Source organism: Mirounga angustirostris, unplaced genomic scaffold (assembly GCF_029215605.1).
Source record: "Mirounga angustirostris isolate CCGP_5_RB_7025 unplaced genomic scaffold, mMirAng1.0.hap1 SCAF_6, whole genome shotgun sequence".
Taxonomy (NCBI): Eukaryota; Metazoa; Chordata; class Mammalia; order Carnivora; family Phocidae; genus Mirounga; species Mirounga angustirostris.
In genome coordinates, this window is record NW_026991714.1 from 120,509,062 (window position 1) to 120,526,570 (window position 17,509).

The window sequence follows — 17,509 nt, forward strand, 5'->3', positions numbered from 1 at the left end:
CCCATGAGCAGAGGCAGCTCTGCTCTTAATTGATGGGTTTCTTGAGTCTCCAAACCTCTCCTAGATTCTCATTTGTTGCAAAATAAAGGAGGCTGGACCAACGTCATACCTAAGCTTAGTAAGTCCAGCTTTAATGTCAAAGAACATTTTCTGATATTCTAAATTTCTTTATTACGTAAGGGAGTTTTTTTTTTTTTTTTAAAGATTTACTTATTTGAGAGAGAGAGAGAGCGTGCATGTGTGTGTGAGTGAGCGAGCAAGGGGAGGGGCAGAGTGAGAGGATCTCAAGTAGACTCCCTGCTGAGCGTGGAACCCGGTGTGGAGCTCATTCCCATGACCCTGAGATCATGACCTGAGCCAAAATCAGGAGTCAGAAGCTTAACCGATTGAGCCACCCAGGTGCTCCATAAAAGTGAGTGTTCTTAATGAAGTAGAAAAGGAAAGTAGTGCAAAGTGCCCTGGACATGCCAAAGGTTGCTATCTAAGTGCTTCCCATCTGAGCCACCTCTCAAATGAGTCATCACTCATTCAATAACTCACTCATTTATTCATCTAAAAACAAATAATTAATGTGTCCACTATGTGTCAAGTATTAAGTATACAGTAGCTAACATGAAGATAGTCATTGCCCTCATGGATTGTAAAGTCTAACAGAGTAGATGGGACATTAAATGAAGCAATATTTCATTACAGAGATATTTAAGGCCACAAAGGAATGGTAGATGGTATTACAACAATGATCTATGACGGAGATGTAAGCTCCACTGAAGAAAGGATTCCAAAAATATAATTAAGCTGAGACCCAAAGGAAAAGTAGGTATTAGGCAGGCAGAAGAAACAGTATGTATAATGACCTTGAAAAAGAGAGAAAAAGGCCAGTTGTGACTGACTCAAGGTGAGGAAGAGAGAGCTAAGGCAAAAAAAGTGTATAGTGCATGAAGGGTCATGTAGGCAGTATTATTAAGGGTTCTGACCTTTACCCTAATGACAGTAGAACATAACCAAAAGGTTTAAAGGATTTTAAAAGGTCACTCTGGTTTTTATGTAAAGAATGTAGTGGCGATTGGCTAAGCTGAACTGGGGAGACCAGTGGGGAACCTCCTCTAGATATCCAGGTGAGAGATGAGAGTGACTCACTCCAGTATCCTTGACAGCCTTCTGTGGTTGCTTCCGGTCCTTGTTCTCCCATACATCATCCTGATTTATTCTACACATTTACTGAGCACCACCCATGTGCCAAGCATTCCCATTCAGACCTCTGGGCACATGTGGCAGAATCAAAATCCTGGCAGCTCTGTAAGGAAGCACCATATGAGTCCTCCCATTGCTAGCCAGACCATGGCAAGAAGTTTGTTGATGTGTGGATTTATCAGCCGACTCCAACAAGTCACATATTCTTGGGGGACTCTAATTACAGTTATAGTGTGGGTCAGAAGCTTGTCTCCGCAGCCTGGGCTACCTTGTTCCTGTGACTTCAAAGAGTACAGGTTAAATAAGGAGGACCCCCTCCCTATAATAACTAAGTAGGATAAATGCAGTGTCCCCACTCCCTTCCCCACTGGGGGTTATTGTTCAGTTCACCCTCTTAGTGCAGGCTTGAAGGCTATGCAGTACCTCTTCCTGTGTTCTAAATTTTACTGTGGTGATGCCTGCACAACTATGTAAATATGCTAAAAACTGTTGACCTGTACGCTTAAATTGGTGATCTGTATGGTATGTGAATAATATCTAAATAATGCTGTTACCAAAACAAAAACAAAAAGGCCACCTCCTTAAAGATGATGGCATTATGGATGAATGAAAGAACAGCAGAGACATAAAAGTGCCAAAGCTACAGAATCGACAGCTCCCACAGATGTTGCATATTGACATATCTTATTTTATATTCATAAGCAAACCAAAAAAGTCTCTAAGACTATGAGAAGAAATCAAATCTATAAAGGTTGTGTTTTCTCTATAGACCACTCCATCTAAAAACTTAGCTAAACAGCAGCAATAACAACAATAATAATAAATACATAAATACTTAAATTCTCAAAAGAGATGTCTTTTTTGAGAAAAGTTGGTTGGATACAAGAGGTAAAGGAAATACATTAGTGAAATTCTTCATGTAACCTCCCACAGTTTACCTAGGAAAGGTACAACCTGAGAGCACACCCCTCAAAGAGTCCTAGAACTTCCATGGTTCCTGGCATTGCTGCTCTCCAGGTGGCCCTCTTTTACTCTCCATATGGGGCAAAAATGAAAGGGTTATGGGGCTGCAAACAGCAAGCAAATGGACTGTAAAATGCTATCTGTAGGGTTAGTTTGTTTGTTTTTAGTTGACTGATTGCACTATATCTGCATTCATAATGATGCAGACAACAAAGGAAGTTCCTTTGACCAGAATGGTAATAAAGGTTGATGCTATTTAAAATAGTCAAGGTCTTGGTTTAAAGGCAACTGTAGGCTAACATAAGAAGGAAGCAGAATAGGACTGTAGCATCTTGGAATTTGCAATAGTAAGGGAAAGGGATTATGGGCACAGGAAGATATCTGCTCCTGACTTTTAGGACAGCAAGTTCTAAAATCTTAGCTATGAGACTATTGCTAAAAATCTAGAGGGGTTATTCAGGAAAGAAGGTTGTGCCTAATGAGAAATTCTCTGTAGACAATCAAGAACAGAGCGCCCAAGAAAGAGCATTACCTGAGGAGATACTGATGTGCTTATATATAATGGGGGCTCTCTGGAAAGCTCAAACTTACGCTTTCGGAGAAAAATAAATAAACTTTAAAAAGCATCTAAGAAAGGTGCAGTTAACAGAGGCTCAAAATGCCAGAGTCAAAAAAATAAGATACTGTTGGCTACATTCAAATTAAGAAGAAAACAAGAGGACAGAGTAACAGTTTGGGGGAAGGGAGTGTAATGTTCACAGAAGAACACTGAAAAAGGAGCAGCCTATCTCCAGACGGAAGCTGGCTTGTATCTCTCATAATGAAGGAAATGGTCTCCATATTGGGCAGGGCAAACAAGAGCATGAAGATGGAGCTGGGAGGCAGAGGAGAGGAGGACTGTGCCACTTTTAATGATTTCTAATTCTCTCCCTTAGATGGTTCTCACCTCAGGGCACTGCAGAATGGACAGGTCTCTTCTAGATACCATGCGGATGGAGGTGGCATTCTTTTGACCATGGCAACAGTCCCACTACGCATATGTACGGTGTGTTATGTTGTATATGCCACCTCCTCTTCCAGGTTTCCCATGGGGCTATTACTACCACCTTCATCATACACTGAAGCTCAGCATTTAAGTGATCTACCCAAAGTCGTATAACCCACAGGGAACAGGACCAGATGTAGACCCAGCCGTGTGACCAGTCTGTCTGTTTACTACATCTTCAGCGAGCAACTGATAAAATTCAAGCTACATAATATTAACAACATCAGTATTAAGTGCATTTGTAGCAAGACGAATACTGTTAACCATCAAATGCTAGTTACTAAACATCTATCCAAAGGTCATACAGCTCTGGCTGTTCAATCCTCAAATCCCATTTATTCTTCAGACCATCCCCAGGAGGGAGTTACAGATGAGGACCCAAGGCTCCTGGCATTAATTAACTTACTTGGGGTCACCAGTGACTAGTGCAGCAGAGATTTAAAGTACTGAAATCTATTCTAGCTCTAAACTCCATACTCTTTCCACTACAACTGGCTATTCCTCTAAATGTTATCAAGGACTAGTCTGCAAGATGGAAGGTACAGTTAACCCAAACGCAGCAGGCAGAAAATAGGCAATGGCTTTCTTGAGTCCTCAGAAGTTTGATGTTCCAAACCATTTTCATAAGCATGGCCTATGATCATACTCACAAAATCAAAGCCACCTCTCTCCTTTTTACCTAGGTCTAAGTCTTGTGGGAAGAAACACTGAGGGCCTGAGTATAGCAGGGGAAGGAGTAGGGGTGGGCAACAAAACAAACAGCATCTGAGTTTACTGTGATTTTAAAAGGTGCTCAAAGATCGCCATATTCCCTGGGCCAAGTGTACTTCCCTCCATTAAGGAATAGGCCAGGAGGCTGTTAGCCTGGGGGCAAAGGGAAGATAGAAGCATGGGGAAAGGGAGCCTTCTCTATCATCCCTAGTACCACCTCCTGTCCAGTCACTAGTTCTGGCTTCAGAGAGGAACAAAGAAAGCACACAGATGAGAATCTAAGGCTCCTCAGGTTAATTTTATGACCTGGGGTCAGCAGTGGTGAGTGCATAGCTGTCTAAATGTCTGGTGTCTAAAAATCTGGTGTTTCAGACTCACGAAAGCACTGGCACAAGCAAGTCCGCTGGCGCCAGCAGCAGTAAAGAAAACCCTGCGAGTATAACCATTCGTCAATTCAACAGAGGTTTATCAAGCACTTACTACCGTAACTATACACCAAGCAATGGGTAAGCACCGGGAATGAAGCAGAGAATGAGACAGACACCGTGCCTATCTCTGCGGAGCTTACAGTCTGTAGGGGGTCCTTGAAAGCTAGGAATGGAGTTGAATCTTTATCACACCTCCGAGTCTCCATTAATTCAAAGAGTGTTCCAAAATTCTGAGAAAGAATTATTTTGTTTATTTTAATCAAAAAACAAACAAACCACCACTACTTACTTTTAAGGAGCCCAGTAACGTAGCAACTGTTTATTTTAGGCACTGGCTTTTGAAATTTGATCAGATATATGTCTTAATAAAAATATAACTTGCTATATTTAAAAATCCACCACCAACTGAAGCTTTCACCTTCTAAGAAATTTAAGTCAGCTACACAAAATTAGTCAAAGTCGACCATAGAGAGTATAGGTAAAACTTCATACTAGAACATATTTGGGGTGCCTGGCCGGTTAAGCGTCCAACTCTTCGTTTTGGCTCAGGTCTTGATCTCAGGGTCCTGAGACTGAGCCCTATGTCGGGCTTTGCAGTCAGTGCGGAGTCTGCTTAAGACTCTCTCTCTCTCACTCTCTTTCTTCAATAAATAAATCTTAAAAAAAAAAAAAAAAAAAGAACGTATTTCCTACTTTATTTATCCCAGTCCAATGTATGCCCCAAGAACATCCTTTGCTGGAAGTGTTAACAGCCACTGTATAATTGCAAAGGGAGGTGTTCAATACCTGATCTATTCTCCTATTTGTTCTATTAATCCATTAATATAGGTCTCAGATTATCTCCTCCTACCACCTTCTATTTCCCCAAACTTCCAAAGAGTGGCAGGGCTGGGATTTCAGGGATTTAGACCTATGTCTGTCCACAAAACCGACTGAGCACACCAACTCTCTACAACTCCGTCATGTGTCCCCTCTCTAGATGAAAGGGAGCAAATCAGAATGCCTGCAGTGGCCAGGCAGGCAACGCCCCGGAGCAGGAGGGCAGGAAGCGCATGCGCATGTGTGTTACGTATGAATAGGACGGCAGGGAACTGGAGGGACTCAAAGAGACAGCAGTACTTCGGCTCCAGTGATTGCTATCATGTGTGACCTTGCAATTTTAAGAGAAATCAGAATTGCAAAATTTTATGTATACTCCTGAACATTAACATTAAATGTGAGTCCAAACTTACTTGTTTTAAGAGCACCACAGGGGTCAAACAGGTCACCAGCTCGCAACCTTTGTTAATGCACTGTTGGCATCATCTTTTAAACAGCTCCAGTTGGGTAAGCTAAATTCTGCAGGGTTATTTTCATAAGTGTAACATCACCCTGGGGATGGGTGAGACAGAAGGTTCATTAACGCCTGAAATACCGTGGGTATGCTCTTTTTCAGGCAGCCTGGAGGGACTCATGGGCTGATACCATGTGAGGTAGAGCTGCTCACTTATGATCACGAGGTGCTTCTCTCCCCATGGGGCCCAGAAAACAAACTTCATTTCTTTCCCACAGCAGCAATGATACCCCAAGCGGCTGCTCACCCGTTTGTCAATGTCATTGTGTTGGAGCTGCACAAAGCGGGCGCTGATGGCTGCAATGTAACTCTGCTGATTGGAGAACGCCACGCGGCCGGCCCCTTTGGGGTACTTCAGCTCTGGGTCCGTATCGATGCCGGCATAGCAGACGCCACCGTACAAACGGTCCATGATCATTGCCAGTTCAACTGCAAGAAAACAAACACAATTCGGTGTAAATGTTTAGAACGTACATTTGCCCAGGAGCAGGAAGAACTACTTAAAGATCATGCAGTATAATTAAGAAAAGGAAAACCCATGTTAGGTGTCATGAAGAGTGTCCACATCAGTCTTACAACTCAAGTAGGGGAGCTCCTCATATTTAAAAATAAAATGAAAAAAAAAATTAAGAATTTACACAATACATACACAAATTTACATAATCAGAACTTCAGCAACATTATAAAAGGAATGATCTATCAGCAGTCCTCCTGTTCTAATTTCTAACTGTTTAGTCCACTGGAGTGGGCCCTGGGTAGGCAAAGCATTTCAAACAACGCCCTAACAAGTTAATTATAAATAGCCCTATTTACTGACCTCTAAGACTGAAAGCAATTACTAAAGTCACACTGCTATATTAAGATTAAGCTATAGAAAGACTTAACTGCTCATTTTAACTACAGGCAATATATTTATAACCTTAAGGTAAATCTCTACAATGAAAAATATGTATTTTTTTAGTATATTCTATCCCAACTGAGAAATCTCCACACTAGCCTCTCACACTGAATTCTAAATAATAATAATAATAATAATAGTAATGATAAAGCAGCAATGAACATTTATTGAGCACTTACAATGTACTAGGAAACACTAAGCTGCTGTGAAGGCAGTAAAAACATACCCATACTGTACTCTGCTATAAATCCAGAGGTCTGGTCTGCACTCCTTGCCACATTTCTTCTAAATAGACCCTTATATTGGTATATTTACAAAACACCTATAAGGAAGGCATTTGGAAACTGGACCATTCCAAAGGTCTGATATCCTAGAATTATCCTCACCATAAAGGTGTCAAGGAGAGACATGTAGCAGTTACTTACCTGGATCCAAATTGCCTGAAGGTTATTGTTTACTCGATACTGGATGTCACTTCCTCCACGTATGACCATTTCTTTCAGGCTACTCATATGACTTAAGTCCAGAAGACTTAGCCGTACCCGTAGGGAATGACCCAAGAACCCACTTCCCTCAGACACCTACATACGGTATTTAGAAAGGAGAAGACAGGGTAGTTGGATGATGACCTGTGTCACGGCCAGTGTGCAAAGACCGTCACATCACACAACAGACCTCCATGGGAGAAGGACAGCAGCACAAGCCAGTGGGGTAGAGGAGGAACTTCGTAGCAGATACAAGAGTTGAAGGGCTGAACGGTGTAAGAACCCCACCAGATTTCTATGGACAGAAGGAAAGCCAAGCATTACTGGTTCCTGTCGTATGAAGCTGCTGAGCCGGTAAGAAAAGCTATGTTGCTATGACAGAAAGGATATCTTTCTACTTAACTTCTTCAAAATTTCTCTCCATACCAGACCACGTAATATTGGTGATTGTTTTCTGAGTGCCTGTTTTCAAGAAGAATGATCTGCAACCAACAGATTCTGGAATTTTCAGAAGGTAAGAAAATAAGCTAGCAATAACTAAGCCGTAGAATAGGTACTTTTGAAGACAGAACAGCAGAAAGCTATCCCAATTATCCCATTATGATCAGAATTTCTCAGAATTTCTGAGTCATATCAACCAAAGAACATTGCTGATTACAGCCCAAGTGGACTCTGACTGCAGTCTTGGGGCAGGATCCAGGAATCACATTCATTCAAATTATGCAGTAAGAATCACGCACATGCCTTGAATATCAGAGTTCAGTGGGTCCTCATACTTCAGCCCAACAACGTCTGATTGCTTGAGGACTTCCTCACATGGCTAATTGTATTCCAGTAACCAAGACATTGAGACCAAGACATTGAAGGTAGAAATAATTAAATGCAGTCATTAATGAATCTCCCTTATTTGTCAATGGACTTACTAAAATAAGCAACCTCAGGAACTGGAAATTAAACACCAATTTTCCAAAGACCAAGCTTCTCATGGAATGGAATAAGAGTAAACACTGTCAACCTGGTGAACAGCCAGGAGAAGAATGCTGGCAAGGGGCTGAATGGCACTTGTCTTCCATCCTTAGAAAGGACTCAGGAACGCATCTGATTTAGAAAGAAGGTATACCACCTGTAAGCTTGAAGCTCCAGCTAAGGAGAGTTACTATAACCACAGAGTTACTAGAACCACAAGTTTCTTCTACGGCTTAGTGGTCTCCAAAGGACTTTTAGGGATCCTTGGATGTCAGAGAAAGTGCCTTCCATAGAACAAACATTCTATTACTTCGTGAATCTAGCTGCTAGAAAATCATCTTCACCTGCCAAAGATTAGATCATGACTGACGGTGCTGGCAATTAAGTATTTTTGATAGGAAGCAAACCCTCACTCACTTATGTTTTTATGAAAGCTAATTATAAATAAATCATTTGCACTTAGAACCTTATATACAGTCATTTTCTTGGCCACCAAAAAGTCATTTAAGCTAATGAAATCTCACTCATGTGAAAAGGAATTTGTTGAGAAGCTAGAAGAAACCAAGGTGACTAAAGAGTGTTTTGGGAAAGAGTATGAAGATTTCCCATCTCTCTTTCCACCCTAATCCATGTTTTAACTACAGAAGGTCTAATACTGTGATCACCCTTGAAGAAAAGTAAATAATAGTCAAACAACAGCTGTTTATATTTGGTCCTCTACTCAGTCAGCAAATCTTCACTAAAAGCACACTTCCTGCAGGCTAACCTCATGCTGGGCTCTAACACCAGAGTGATGTTATTTAAGTACTAAACAGAGTTTCTAATTATTGAGAAAAGTAGCCATGCTTGGTAAAAACAGCATTTAAAAAAAGAAAAAAGAGAGAGAGCGAGAGACTAATTCATCCACAACACAGGTGACTAACAAGAAACACAGCACAAGCCTTCCTTAAGTCCTAAAAATTTCTAATCTGAAACACTTTTGTATATAGAATATAAAAATTCACCGACAGATGTCAAAATATACAACTAGTTTTAGAGACTAGGTTTTAAAGGATTCTTTAAAGTGAATATCACCAGTTAATACAGGAAAGTCTCATACAGATTCCCTTCCTCTGATGTGGGTGAAGCTGAGCCATGAGGAGGGCTACCCACTTTGACCACCTGGGAGAAAGAGAGAAAAATAGAAGAAAGGCAGTAAGGATCTAGCAGAAGTCAACTAAAACCTTCATGGATTTATCTGTATCTTGTGATCTCAACCCTCCTCATGAAACGTGAGCCTTTGATCAAGGATGTGTCTTATTCAGAAAATGTAGTCAAACTACCAAGTAAGCCTCTGACAGTGAATCCTCATTCTAAACCATCCTCTGTCGAAGGCAGGGAGAGCGCAGCTCCCAGGAGCAGGGCACACAGGTGGAGGCTGGAATTCAGACAGATAGAAGTGACAGCAGGCATAGCCAGAGTCCATGTGGACGTCAGGAGTTTTCAGACCACTTTTTATTTTTTCCCTCCTCCCCAGACAGTGTTCACAGGATCTGTCTGGTCACCACAGGGGTGGAAATGAGCAGGTATGGTAGCTATATCCAATGGCATTTTGTACTTTGGATGAGATGCTCTGTGCTCCTAAGACAACTCAAGTCTTCTCAGGAATGGTGACAGCAACACGCTACTGACTCTAATCTACATACTGGCTCTTGTGATGAGCTTCACTGTGCCACCGCTGGAGAGGGAAACAAGAATGGTGCGGTTGCTGTGTGTAGCATATAGAAATCTATAAATTCCTCTGGGTTGTGGGCACTATGCCTCTGAAATTGAATCTAAACCCCAATTATGGATCCTTGGATTTGCTTCTGAATCTTCACAGAGATCTAAAAGGGATCTTAGCTCACCAGAGAGAAAATCATGATGACTCCCGCATCCTACCCTACACCAGGATCCTGTTCCTACCTGGGAGAAAGAGAGAAAAACAGAAGAAAGGCAGTAAGGATCTAGCAGAAGTCAACTAAAACCTTCATGGATTTATCTGTATCTTGTGATCTCAAGTAAAATCTAATTTATTAAATCTAATTTAATTATGTTTCCAAGCCAGCCATAGGCAGTGTCTAAGTCTGAGACACTATGAGAACCAAATGGGGTAGAGCAGGAATGAGAACTCCCAAGGGAAATATCAACACATTCATCTTTCCAGATTCTAAACTGTGAATCTAGAAGCCACATTTTCTTCCCCTTGGAAATAAGAACAAAGCAGACAGGAAAGAAGCATAAGGCACCTCAGGAGGATGAAGAGGTCTGGACTTCGGAAAGAAAGCACAATTCAACTAGAAGCTGGACTGTCTAGGTTTTCCACAATTGCCGAGTTGGTTCACAAGGCAGTTCACACATCTTAAATGGAGGAAATGTGCTCATAAGGTTCCATTCTGCATCAAATGTTGGGAAGTTAAGAATATTTTCAAATAAGTGGTATGAACAACCAACTAAGAGAGATTGAATGTTTAACTTGATTAAATCCGACTGGTACCAAGTTGACTGTAAATACTGTTACTGAGACAACATCTCAGATCTCAGCTTGATAAAGAAGCTTCCTTCTTCTGTGCAAAGAACATCCATACTTGAAGTCTGGAAATCTGAGTTTAAATCTTGGCATTCTTACTTACTGTGGCCTTGGCCAATCACCCCCTTTGAACTCTACTTCCTTATCACTAAAATGAAAAGTCTACCACTGACAACCTCACGAGGTTATCATGACGATTAAACATACACGAGAGCTCTGAACACACGGCTCAGCACAGAGTGCTGCTCAAATGTTTAGTTTTGCCCACAGGGTGTTCTTCTCTCTACTCCTAAATCTTTGCTTAATATTAACTTGGCCTGGTTTCTGCTCCATAAGCACCAATTCGTCCCAGTCTTACTTTGGCTTTATGCTAATGTCACTCAACCTGCCAACGATGTGGCAAAGTTTGACATCAACTGTGGGTGAGCGTTAGCTTTTCAGGGGGAAAAAGAACACAAGCAAGTACTACCATTAGAAAATACCCTAAAGACAATCCAGTTAATCAAGTCAGTGTGCCAGATCTGGAGTTTATCTGGGACAATTCATACTGAACATGAGACTTGGTGAAAGAAAAAACTTCTACTACTGAGAAACCTGGTATGATTTCTGCCTGCTACCACTTTACAGAGCAACAACAACAAAAGGATATGGTTACGATACTCCTATTTCCTAAATCACAAATCAGGATGTGATTCTTAATACATATGAACTACCAGAATGTTTGTACAGAATGTCTGAAATAAATGCTCTTAGAAAAATTCAGGATGTTCTCTAAAGGTACGCCACATGTCACTGAATATTTATCTCAAAAGTTTTTTTTATTGTTTTGTTTCCTCCCAGAAAAGCCATCCTCATAATAGAGGGGGGGGGGAAAGGCAGACAAGGAAATTTTCAGGATCCACCACAGAATATTAGTAGGGGAAAAACAGACAGTAAAGAGTTATCAGAGCAATAGGAAAGGCAGGAGACCCAAAGATGATGAGCAAATGTGGGCTCCAGGGACTCAGATAAGCAATCTCTCAAGATTGATCTGTTCTGCAGGACCCGGTTAGAAAAACTGTCAGAACGAAGTCATGAAGTGGAAGAACAGCTCACATGTCCCTAATTAGAGAGGAAGTCTGAGGGTTTTCCAAGCATGATTAAAGTTGGAAGTGGTTGGGTCCCAAAGCTTGATCACTGAGGCAGTCCTCAGATTAGATACCTAAGCCTCTTGGGGTCAGAGTCTAAGCTGGGGTCAGAACACTCATGTTTATAAACTGGGGGATCATACAGGAACCAGATGCTTTCATTCTCCACCTTTTCCTGGTGGCCTCCTCATAATCCCTAAGCCTGGCACTCATTTCCTCTCAGAGCAAAGAGATGCATTCTAGAGAGGTCCTAATGCCACAGGGAAATACAATAGGGCTATTTCTGAATTGAAGACATGCTGTTTACATTACTTGAATGAAGAGTGGCAACATGCTGTACTTTCAGGTGGTAGCAAGTAGAGAACCAGACAGACTACCCCTTTCCTGGTACTGACTCTCTGAAGAATATGTAAACTTTATAGCCACATGATGGCATGGTGAGTCTACTTATAGCCTTTCCTAGGATGGGGGTGGGAAGAGGTGGTGAGTGGAAGGAGAACAAGACCTGAAGAACACCGAGAGACTCAAGGCAAACCACCCTTGACTTGCCACTGTCACTGACGAGCGATGGGAGGGAGGGACAAGAAACAACAAGAAGTGTATTATTTAACCCAGAGCAACCAACAATCAGGCAATCTAACTTTGGGTAAGCATCTAGATTTTCCATTGATATTTTCCCATTTTCAGGTATTTTTTAGGCCTATGATTTTTTTTTTTTCCAACCTGAATTTTAAAAAGGAAGGCTTGTCAAAAAGACTGGAAGGACCAACTTAAATTCAGCCAGGGCAATATTGCTTAAAACAGCTTGCCTTGTTTCTTTAGAAGGGTTCGTGTGTTTCTGTTTGGTAGGATAAGGACTATATTTAGAATAATTTATTAGTGATAATAGTCCCTGTCTAACAATGGGAAGATATCAAAGAGAAAAAGCCTCACAAGATTCAAAGGAATAATTCTTGAGTGATAACATTTTAGTCACTGTAACATGTTAAAGGACAATTTTTGGCCTGGGGTGAGGTGAAAATCCATCTGGACACCTAAAAATCTCACCTGTTGAGTACTATTCAACCATGTCTAGTCCAGGATCACCCTACATACAGTGCCTTAGATAGTTTTAAGACTTTTCAGAATTCCACGACCACAATACCCTCTAGAAGTAATAAAAATTGCCCTAAAGTATTTAAAAACCAAATCTGGGAATCACTGTGCTGAAGAATATAATTTAGTATCCAATTACTTCTGAGTTAGCATTCTATTAATACATTTCTTGTTTTCTCCTCTTCTGAAATCTCTGACTCTGTAGATGATGACCTGTTTAACACGACAGCGGGATGTTCATTCAGTTTGGCGCGGACGTGTACTTGCCCTGTGCCAGTAACACGTGGATGCTCAATAAATGCTTATTGTTCAAGTGAACTGCATTGTATTCAATTCAAGACTGCCTAGCAGAGTCAAAATGAATTCCTTTAGAAATAGTCTTCTATTCCAAGGCACACACCAGTCCACAAAGCTCAGTGTGTTGCAAAGAAACCCAATTCTATGCACATGGATAAAAGCTGCAGATGTTAATTCTTTCTGTTTAGATTACATGGATTCCAATCTGGAAGGCTTGGATAGAGAGTAAAATGCTAAGATGCTAATATAGATTGCTTAGCCATCTAGAAACTAGCTACACTTATGGGAGGTGTTGGCATGGGGGAACATTTTCACTAGACCAAGTGAAAGTAGATTACTATCCACACAAATGTAAAACACAATCATTTTAAAACAAAAAGCTTTAGCTCAGCTTAAAAAAGAGAGAGAGAGAGAGAACTTTGAGACTTATAAAAGGTATACTCTCTAGGTAGGGAACACAAAATCCCATTTCTGACTAGACAACTGAATATAATTCTTGTCTAATCCTAGGACTTGCAGTATCTTGTGAATAACAGCAAAAAGGGTGAATAATAAAAAAGGGAATTTAGTTTCTAAACTTTTGTGTCTGTGACTTAAAAACAGACATAAAAAGTTAAAGCCAGTTCTGTTATTTTTAGAACTGTGGGACTTTTTGTTTCAGAATTTTTTTTTTTTTCGGATCCCCATCTAGAAAAAAAAAAGGAGAGGGACTAGAATCTGAAAACTAATTTGTACTTGTAGTTCGCTGCAAAAAAAAAAAAAAAAAAAAAACGAACTAGAATGCTAGCAATGAATGTCCATTCTTTTAGAATACATATGCGATTAAAAGACTATCAAAGGGGATTCTTCTCCCTCTCTCCTCCCAAACATAACACCAGTTAGAAAAAGACAGGAATATTCCATGCCCCCACACACTTTTTTTTTTTTTTAAACACAAGCAGTTTAGAAACAAAGGGCTACATTTGCCCTCATCTCATAATGCTGTTCACGTTTGCGTTAGCCCTTCCCAGACCCTATTCTCTGACAGCAGATAAAAGGGAGGCATCTCTGCCGCATGCCTTTCTTCCTCTCGGCACAGTTTTCCGTTAGAGTGAGAACAAGACCTAAAGATATTTGACTTTCTGAAAAACTGTAAAATTACAAACTTCATAATCACAATTAATGTGTTATAAAGTCCTTCAAAATGGAATTATGAATATATCTTTAGATAGGCCTACGGTTATCTTTTAGGAGTACACTGAAGTTGAGATTTGAACAAATACATTAGAAATGTTGACGCACATTCAGAACTAAGAAGTCATCAAAGTCAGAGACAATTAGCTGTAATTCTTTTTTATAATTCTTTTATAATTCTTTTTTTCACTACTTGATTTTAATGGTCTCTGCCTTTTCTTTTCTTCTTTAGGTAGAACTGAGTCTGCTTGCTTACAAATAACAGAGAGAACATTGCACTTTTGCAACTACAGGGCAATAGTAACCTTATTTTTTCATCTTACTTTTGAAAAATGAACTTAATTATTTTAAGCACTTTAAAAACTTCGTTCTTACAAATAATTTTATCGTATTCTACTGGTAGAACACTGATCCGCAACTGATTAGATTTATCTTTGGATTTAAATATTGAAGTCACTGGGTCAGCATCACTTCAAATGCCCCAGTTAATTATGATTCCGCCCAATCTCAGCCCACAATTATTTCGTCATTGGAAAGGAACTTAAAAAAGAAAAAAATAGGGAAGCTTTTAAAAAGTCATAATAAAGACGTTCAAATACATTAGTCATTTTTCAAAGTGCCTAAGAAAAACAGGAATCTGTTTCACTTGGGAAGAGTTCAGTTTGATTCCCAGCGACACAATTCCTAGCAGTGGTTTGGCTTGTCACTGAGGGGTACACAGCTGCGCTGGACAGATTTCTGATGGGGTGACTTCTTTTTCTGTCACACATAACAATGCTGACTAGCATGAGAATGCACACTGCCAAATGTATTGTTATTATTTTTAAAATATGTGTGGCTGAGAGCACTGAATAGAATTCATCCTTTCAAAATAACAGTTTAATGAAACTGACTCTTATACCTAAGAAAATAAAGCATTTGGGGAGAAAATGTTTAATCCTGAAAGAGTTAGCTCAGTGAAACTTCTTTTTGGAGACTGTGTATAGCTGAGCAGAAATCTAGAAAATATTGAAGACTAAATACATTGGGGATTTTGTTGTTGGTGGTTTTGTTTGTTGTGGTGTTACTATTTCCACTCACCAGCTCGGAGGGGTCGTGGAACTCCCCCAACAAAGATAGTTTTTCTGGGGTCCAAAGGCTGAGAACCATCCATTACAAAGTCACTGTCACTTAGGTTCCATGGTCGAATTTGCACCTGAAAAAAAGTCGTTTACTTGGTCCTTACTTCATTTCCATCAACCCCGAATGAGAATAAGGTGACTAAAGACAAACCCACTGATTTGTGCATTTTACAACATACATAACCCAAACAAAATCCAGTTATTAATTTATGTAATCTGCATTAGGTGCCTTTCAACAGAACTCGGGGAATCTACTTACAGGTACTCTACTCAACACTCTAAGACATATACCATGAAACCTTCAGAAACCACCTGTGGTTTTGAAAAAAGGCAGTCTTTTAGAGACAGACTCGGGGTTTTGAATCAGATCCATTTTAACACATGATAGATGGTTTATAACCTGTCACAGTTCAGCGCTTAGATTTTTAAGAGCTCACCTAAAGAAGGAACAGGAACATTAGGAATATTTTCTAAAAATTATCTATATATCTGGCTTTTAAGTTTTTATCAACCCCTAAAATTGAAACATTTATCTTTCAGAAATATGGTTTAACACAGATCAACACTCATTAGGTTAGCATGGAATTACTAGCTATATCAAAACTGAAGCACATAGCATTATCTATTTTTGATTTATCTGATTTTCCTAAACAAGTTTGGTTAAATAAAGGTGAGCCTAGAAATTGAAGTTACTTTGCAAAGAGTAGAAAAAGAAATCTTTATGGACATACTTCTTTCTATTTGGTAGTATCTCTTCACTCGTACTCTGACTTCCTGCCTACAAAAAATAAGGTATTTCATAGAATCATAACCTTAAAACATATTCCTCTCAATCCCTAACTCAATCATCAAAAAATAGCTTAAAACAAAACCACAACAAAAGCCCTCCCATACCAAAAGGAGAGCTTCAGTACTGCCTGAGACCAGTCAGTCACTCAGCTGGCCAGATGCTCTGGGAAATGAGCTAGGTGTGGAAGCAGAGAAACCGCGTCTATCTTTAGGGAACATGCCTCTCCTTTCTCAGTCAGACGACAGGATAAGGAAACAAAACAGCTGAATTTTCATTTCCTTAATATCAACACAATTCTTCATTTCCCCCATTGCTCAAGTGTCAACACTTATTGCAAAAAAACCCACATAAGATGATTTCTTATGTGGTTTGAATTATATCTAGAAGTACTCTCATTTGAAAGGTAGTAAATCTATCAATTATGGTGTCAAAACACCTTGAATCAACTCTAGAACTGGCATTGCTCAGTTAGAAACAGTCCACACATTCCTTATGATTGCTACAAAGTTCACCCCCCCACCTAACCTTTTGCCATTTATGACACTGCCTTCAGCAGTTAGTGAGAAGCAGTAAAAATCTCTATTTCTTCCCTAGACCCTGAAAACATGGACCTGTTTGCAATTCTGCTAACATTTATGCATTTGCTCCACCTTTATCATGTGGGAAAAAAAAAAAAATCCTTGTTCTTTCCTTGAAACATCTGGTCTGTTTGACTAAATTACCGTTCCCTTGACATTTACCACAAAGGCAGATTCACGAATACCATAAAGCACCATTTTTAAATCCCTTGAGGGCCCACTACAAATTTTTAATCAAAAACATAATTTCTTCATACTGTAAGAACAAAGATTCTAATGTCACCGATAACAAAAAAGTAGGACATATCTTTTTCTACACAGAGCCCTCTTTTCTTCCAGTCTGACCCCTGATAAATTTAAGGCAGCTTCAGGACCTGCCTGGTAAGGCAATTCCAATCACTTAATGATAATGAATTTAATTGCGGGTCACTTTGTTTCACAAATGAAAACAAATCCCTAGTAGTATCCATGGCGTTCTGGTTTCATTTAATCAGAAGTACAGAAAATGCAGCCTTCTGTAACAGCTGTAGGTTACTACTGCTCCAATGAACTCTGCAGAAGATCTCAAACCTTCCCGCTGAGAGCTCTCATTACTGCCTCTTCTCCCGCCCACCCTTGCTTCTTTGCATCACACACAACCCATTCCCTTAGCCTAGGTAAAAATACAGGAAGAAGACTCAAAAGACAGTAATTATTAAACCCTATCCACAGAACCTGCATTTCCCAGCTGCCACCAGAAAATAGCTCCTCAGAGCTCCCA

The 17,509-nt window shown here is 40.0% G+C and overlaps 1 protein-coding gene across 9 annotated transcripts in view; it reads right to left on the minus strand.

Annotated features, from left to right (window-relative positions):
* CPEB3 (cytoplasmic polyadenylation element binding protein 3) overlaps positions 1-17,509 on the minus strand; it is a 202,846-nt gene that overhangs the window by 30,391 nt on the left and 154,946 nt on the right. For all 9 annotated transcript variants that reach the window (XM_064595022.1, XM_045878420.3, XM_045878417.3 and 6 more), the window contains 2 exons: positions 15,341-15,455; positions 5,919-6,100 (listed from right to left, as the gene is read on the minus strand). In XM_064595022.1, the coding sequence (XP_064451092.1) occupies positions 5,919-6,100; positions 15,341-15,455 (297 nt within the window). The remainder of the gene's footprint in view (positions 1-5,918; positions 6,101-15,340; positions 15,456-17,509) is intronic.